This window comes from Myotis brandtii, unplaced genomic scaffold (genome assembly GCF_000412655.1).
Source record: "Myotis brandtii unplaced genomic scaffold, ASM41265v1 scaffold84, whole genome shotgun sequence".
NCBI lineage: Eukaryota > Metazoa > Chordata > Mammalia > Chiroptera > Vespertilionidae > Myotis > Myotis brandtii.
The window spans coordinates 5,787,472-5,794,061 of record NW_005371410.1 but is presented as its reverse complement, the minus strand read 5'-3'; the positions used below and the strand labels follow the sequence as shown (position 1 = coordinate 5,794,061).

Below are 6,590 nucleotides of genomic sequence, written 5' to 3'. Positions count from 1 at the left end.
GAAGAAGAAAAAGGTAAAGATACAAATTATGAACAACAAATACACATCTATCAACAAGTGAATCTAAAAATCAAGTGAATAAAAAATCTGATGAACAGAATAAACTGGTGAATATAATAGAATCAGGGGCATAGAAAGAGAGTGGACTGACTATTCTCGGCGGGGAAAGAGGTGTGGGGGGTTCGGGAAGAGACTGGACAAAAATCATACACCTATGGATGAGGACAGTGGGGGTGGGGGAGTAAGGGCAGAGGGTGGGGTGGGAACCAGGTGGAGGGGAGCTATGGGGGGAAAAAGAACAACTGTGATCATCTGAACAATAAAGATTTAATTTAAAAAAAAGATTAAGACTACCCACTTTGAAAAATTGTATCATGTTATACTCAAAAATTAAGCTTCAGGTTAAAAAATTTTGTCATCTCTAAATGATTTAAATTATTCTTTTTTTAACAAATAAGTTTATTTTTAAAAATATATATTTTATTGATTTTTTTTTACAGAGAGAAAGAGAGAGGGAGAGGAATAGAGAGTTAGAAACATTAATCAGCTGCCTCCTGCACACTCCCTAATGGGGATGTGCCCGCAAACAAGGTACATGCCCTTGACTGGAATCGAACCTGGGACCTTTCAGTCCGCAGGTCGATGCTCTATCCACTGAGCCAAACCAGTTAGGGCTAAATTATTCTTAAACGTGTATATTGTGAGTATCATATTTGAAATATACATATACGTTTTTAAGTGTTTAGTCCGGACTGTATTTTTGATTAGCTAGTAGGTGCCTACACATTGTAGGACACAATAAGTATTTTAGGAATTTTAAATAAATGTTTTTGAAGTGGGGAAAAAAAGTACCCCCGTTCCTTGCCCTGAATTCTGTTTTAGACTGAGACCCAAACAAATTATACAAAACTACCCCATGCCCTAACATACATCTCAAATCGTGTGGTGTGAAAAGTGATGATGTGCCAGGCACACAGGTGGAGGACAATGAAGTTCTGGAAAATCTATTTTTATTTGGGCTCAAGGCAGTGATTTACAGTTATTAAAATAATTCCTAGAAATTTTTAATGCCGATAATGGCCTAAATAGGAGGAAGAAAAATAATAATAGTGGTGACAAGTTATTTACTGAGCACGTTTTGTATGCCACATAGTGTGCTGGATGCTTTATCTATTACTATTTAATCCTCACAGTAACACCAAAGGTAGGTATTATTTTCTTATAGCTGAGACTATTGAAAGTGGCAAAAAAAAAAAAACTGGATAAGAATCTAGATCTGACTTTTTACTCATTTTGTCAAAAGGATACTTCATTGAAAAGTTACTGTCTCTTGTCTGCCACATTTATCTTTATGAATTTGTTTAATCTGAGGATCTCTGGAATGGTAATGTTACTACTACAAACATTACATAGTCCTTACTGTGTACCAGGTAGCTCTGTCCATATGTCCGCAAAAGTATGTGGGCTAGCCACTGTTTTTTTGTTTTACAGATGAGGAAATTGAGGCACAGAGATAAGTAATCTGAACCATATAATACCTCAAGTGTTTCTTTTTAATGCTCAGGCAGATACATGTAGGATAACTTTATGTCTGCCACCTGATGTCTTATATCAGTGTTTTATGGAAACAGTTACAGAATCCTAATCATAGTTAACCCTTACTGAGAGCTTCTACATTCCAACTCCCCATCTGAACATTAAAACATCTCACATAATCCTCAGCACAATGCTAGGAGGTAGATAACTCTCATTCGTGAGGCGCTTTCATTGTTTTCAAAGTGCTCTCACAAAATAATCCCTTTGATTCTCTCTATGATGTCAGTCAGAGGAATGATCATCTTTTTAAAAATATATTTTATTGATTTTTTACAGAGAGGAAGGGAGAGGCGTAGAGAGTTAGAAACATCGATCAGCTGCCTCCTGCACACCTCCTACTGGGGATGTGCCTGCAACCAAGGTACATGCCCTTGACCGGAATCGAACCTGGGACCCTTCAGTCCGCAGGCCAACACTCTATCCACTGAGCCAAACCAGTTAGGGCGGTATTATCATTTAGTCTAACTATTGAAGTTCAGATCACTTGCCTTGACTAGCATGTGTGGAGTTAATACTCAAAGCAGAGCTATGGACTCCTGGGTGCACTGCTTTTGGCACTGTACCAGTCTGTCAGTGGATTCTTGTTTTCATACTTCATGCCCTACAATAGATGTAGTTTTCCATAGTAACAGCTTCTCTTTGGTGATTACATTCCCAACCCAGAATTCATCATCAGTTGAATCATAGATATGACTAGCCATAAACCTTTGTCTTATTTTCATACGTAAGTTTATGTTCTAACTTCAGATAGAATGCCTGGCCCATAGCAAGGGCTCAGCACGTGTTTGAATAAGATAAGAGACGTCTCACATACATTGATACCAAAAAAAAAAAAGTTTTTTAAAATTATTTTTTAAATCTTGGCTCTATTGAAGTATAATCGCCAGAAATACTTAAACTTCTCTAAGTTTAAATGTTGTAGCTTCATTTTTGTTCTGATACCACAGCCTTCCCCCTCCCTTACCTCACAAGCAGAAGCTTTCAGAATTATTTCTTTGAATTATAACTGACTTCAAAATTAGACTCTGTCTTTCTCCACCCTAAGTCATCATTCCCAGCCTGCTGTCTCCCTGTGGTATACCTCTTGTATATAATGGAAACAACATGGATGTGAGCGTCAGTTTTACCTTGCCCTGCCTCTTATTACTTCTGTGGCCTTGTACTTCTCTGAACCTATTTCTTCGTCTTGTAAAAGTGGGGAGAACACCTTTCTTATAGGGGTGTGGTGAAATTTTATTGAAATAACAGTTCTACCATCCTAGGAAGTACTCAGTAAATAATAGCTATTAGGTGTCCCTCCTCTGCCCCTCTGGCTCCCCTCTGCTTTGGCTCTCAGAAAATTATATTAAAAAGATCTGTCTGTCTGCTAATACTTCGCGCTAAACCATAAACTCCTTGAGGACTGGGACCATGCCATATTTATTTTTACATCCCTGGTGCTTGGCACATAGTTGGGACCCACTGAATGAATGTTTATTGCACTACATGCATTCAGAAAGCCATCTGGAGCCTTTTTTCTTGGTGATCCTATTGCCTGAAGATTTTGGACACCCTTGGTCACTGGACATGTTATTCAAGGACTCCTAGATTGAAATAGGGGATGTGGCCGAAACCGGTTTGGCTCAGTGGATAGAGCGTCGGCCTGCGGACTGAAAGGTCCCGGGTTCGATTCCGGTCAAGGGCATGTACCTGGGTTGCGGGCACATCCCCAGTAGGAGATGTGCAGGAGGCGGCTGATTGTTGTTTCTCTCTCATCGATGTTTCTAACTCTCTATCTCTCTCCCTTCCTCTCTGTAAAAATCAATAAAATATATTTTAAAAAAAAAGAAGAAAAAAAAGAAATAGGGGATGTGACTTGTGGAGAGTCAGGTGAAGAAGCAAGGGAAACCTTCATTCTGCTCAGTAAGTGCCTGTGTGTGGAGGTGTCTTGGCTTTTTATATATGAGTGTCAGGGTGTGTATTTAAGGATTAAAACTTATCAGGCCAATTGTTCCATTGCTTCTGAAGACAAGGAAGAAGAGAAGAACTTTCCCCAAAAAAGTTGTTTCAAACATATAAAAATAACACTAATTATAGTTGATGATTAATACTTTCACATTATACTTTTAATCATTTATCTATCTGTCCATCCTTCTATCCATCCATCTACCAAGTCATGTCAAAATGCTATTATATTTGAAGAGTTTGAGCTATATACTTTGTGTTTATTTTATGTCAGTTTTACTTTATATAGTAGCAGATAATTTTTATGAATTAATTATAACTGATTTAGAATGTTCTGAAAACATTTGTATATCAGATGCAAATAAATCTGCTTTCTCTGTCTCTAGTTCCAAAAGATGAGTCGTGGATATTCAGAAAACAACAATTTCCTGAACAATAACAGCCAAATGGTGTTGGACATGCTTCTTTATCCATTAATCGGAATCCATCAGACCATCAACTGGGAAACTGTGGCAAGGCTTGTTCCTGGATTAACGCCCAAAGAGGTAAATAACAGTCCCACAGATATCTCCTGAAAAAAAATTAGAAAAAGTGATCAATTTCAAGGAACAACTAAAAAAAAATAATTATAGAAAAGTATCTTCAAATAGTAGACAAGAATATATTTTCTTATTTTTTAATTTTAAAACTCCCAGCCCAGTCAGTGTGGCTGAATGGTTGAGCATTGATCCATGAACCAAGAGATCACTGATTTGATTCCAGGTCAGGGCACGGGCCCAGGTTGTGGGCTCCATCCCCTGTAGGGGTGTGTAAGAGGCAGCCGATCAATGTTTCTCTCTCATCAATGTTTCCATCTCTCTATTCCTCTCCCTTCCTCTCTCTCTAAAAATAAATAAAAGCATAATTAAAAACAAACAAACAAAAACTCCCAGACCTGCATTTTCTTCCTTTGATATTATTACAGTGTGCAAAAAGGTTTGAGGAACTGAAGAGCAGTGGAAGCTCACCTGTTGACAACCGGTATAGTCCCCTAATGGCTGGAGAGAGTCCCGTTGAAACTTTAGCCACGTATATCAAATCCTCACTTCTTGACACACACGGAGAATTTCAGGAGGCTTCTGTTGATCAGGATGCAGTTTCCAAAACAGGTAAGGTTTTAAAACAAAATGCAGTGTTTGTCCTTACGATAATTCTGCAAATTATTATGTATTCCAATCATCTTTTCTTTATTTATGTAAAGGCTAATATAAACATTAATAGAAAAATCTATGCATTTTTGTGTCTTCCTAAATTTTAGAAATTTTTCTTTTCTATATTTGAAAAAATTTTAAATGTTAATATACAGGTCAAATATTATTAACAAAAAAATTTATTTACTATACCAAAATTTACTACTCCAAGTTATGTCATAAATATTAAAGGGATTTGACTTAAGGTTTTTTCCCCTCCCTCAGAGAATTTTGCTTGTCTCTTGTGTTATCTTTTTTACAGCTATCTATCCTTTATTGCAGTCAATGATAGTTTCAAATGACACAGTGGCAGGATAGAAGAGATGTTTTTCCGCAATTGCTTTGGAAATAATACTGGTTTTAGAAATCCTCAGAGTGTAGTGAATTGTTTTAATCTCAGCAGCAGCAGTCAGAATGTGAAAATTGATGTGAAAATTTACTTCAGGAAGGGAAATTTATATTGTTGGCTTTTGAGCATTTGACCCTATTTGTACACGCCATATCAGTATTTTTTAAATCTTCATTGTAACATTAGCAATTTGTTATCCCTTTTTTGGACTGTTTCTTGCATAAACCTTTGGAATACTAAGGGAAATGCCACCTTTAACTAGCTTTGGAAGCCATGCATGTACAGTATAACCATTCAATAAGTAAAAATCCATTCTGAGCTAGAAATGCTAACTTCCCCCTTTTTTTGTATGTGTTTGTTTCTGTATTTAAGGAAGACATAGTATAGCTTCCACAAGGAATTGTTCTTCAGAAAGTGAAAATTGTACTACTCATAATGGTGGAGAAAAGACTGAAGAATCTGAAGGGTAGGAGGCTGGTTCTTTGCTAGATAAGTTTAATATGAGTATCAACTTTAAATTATAAAATACATGACTGGTGATTATATACATCAGGTACCATAATTTAGGAAATACCATAATTGATGAAACAGTTGAAATTAGTTTATATGTTGAACTATATATAATTGCTTGATAGCTAAACATATGCTTATTTGTGTTGTTTATAAATTGGACTAGTTTTTCATTTTAAAATTTTATTTTCACTTTGTAAATATTAGAAATAACATCTATTAACCTAAAACTTTGAAAAGTAAATTTTAAATCTAAAGGAAAAGTCAATCATTAGTTCTCCAGTTTTATTAAAGAAACTGGGTATGTATTTTAGAATGACATATTTGAATATAATTATTCATTATAGAAACATTTAAAAATTAGAATATATCTTTCAATATATTACAAGTTATTTTTAAATCTCCCTATTTTTTTTCTTTTATTGATTGTAGAGAGAGGAAGGAAGAGAGAGAGAGAGAGAGAGAGAGAGAGAGAGAGATATCAATGTGGAAGAGAAACATTGATTGGTTGCCCAAGCACACTGGGGATCAAACCTGCAACCTGGGTATGTGCCCTAACCTGGAATCAAACCTACCACCTTTTGGTGTATGCAATGCTCCAACCAACTGAACCACACCAGCCAGGGCTGTATTGCAAGTCTTAATACTTTTGTATTGTTTTGTATATTTTACATACAGTCAACTGCACATATTTTAAGTATTCACTTTGATGAGTTTTAACAAATGGGCTCACTATGTAACCATAACCCAAATGAAGATATAGAATATTTTCATTGTCTCTAAAAGTTTTTTTGTGTATTTTCAGTTTAGATAGTTCTTTTTGTAACAGTTTTATTACTATATAAATCACATACTATAACATTTACCCTTTTGAAAACGTCTTGGAGATGGATAGTAGTGATAATTGCAACAATGTGAATGTGCTTAATGCCACTGAACTGTACTCTTAAAAAGGCAAATTT

At 35.8% G+C, this 6,590-nt stretch overlaps 1 protein-coding gene across 2 annotated transcripts in view; it reads left to right on the top strand.

The window, feature by feature from the left end:
• KIAA1841 (KIAA1841 ortholog) overlaps positions 1–6,590 on the top strand; it is a 57,269-nt gene that overhangs the window by 2,687 nt on the left and 47,992 nt on the right. The window contains exons 2-4 of one of the 2 annotated variants that reach the window (XM_014532086.1): positions 3,927–4,085; positions 4,505–4,688; positions 5,506–5,584. In XM_014532086.1, the coding sequence (XP_014387572.1) occupies positions 3,936–4,085; positions 4,505–4,688; positions 5,506–5,584 (413 nt within the window). In that variant the 5' untranslated portion in view covers positions 3,927–3,935. Of the gene's footprint in view, positions 1–3,926; positions 4,086–4,504; positions 4,689–5,490; positions 5,585–6,590 lie in introns of both variants that reach the window. The other variant, XM_005884579.2, reaches the window with a different exon arrangement.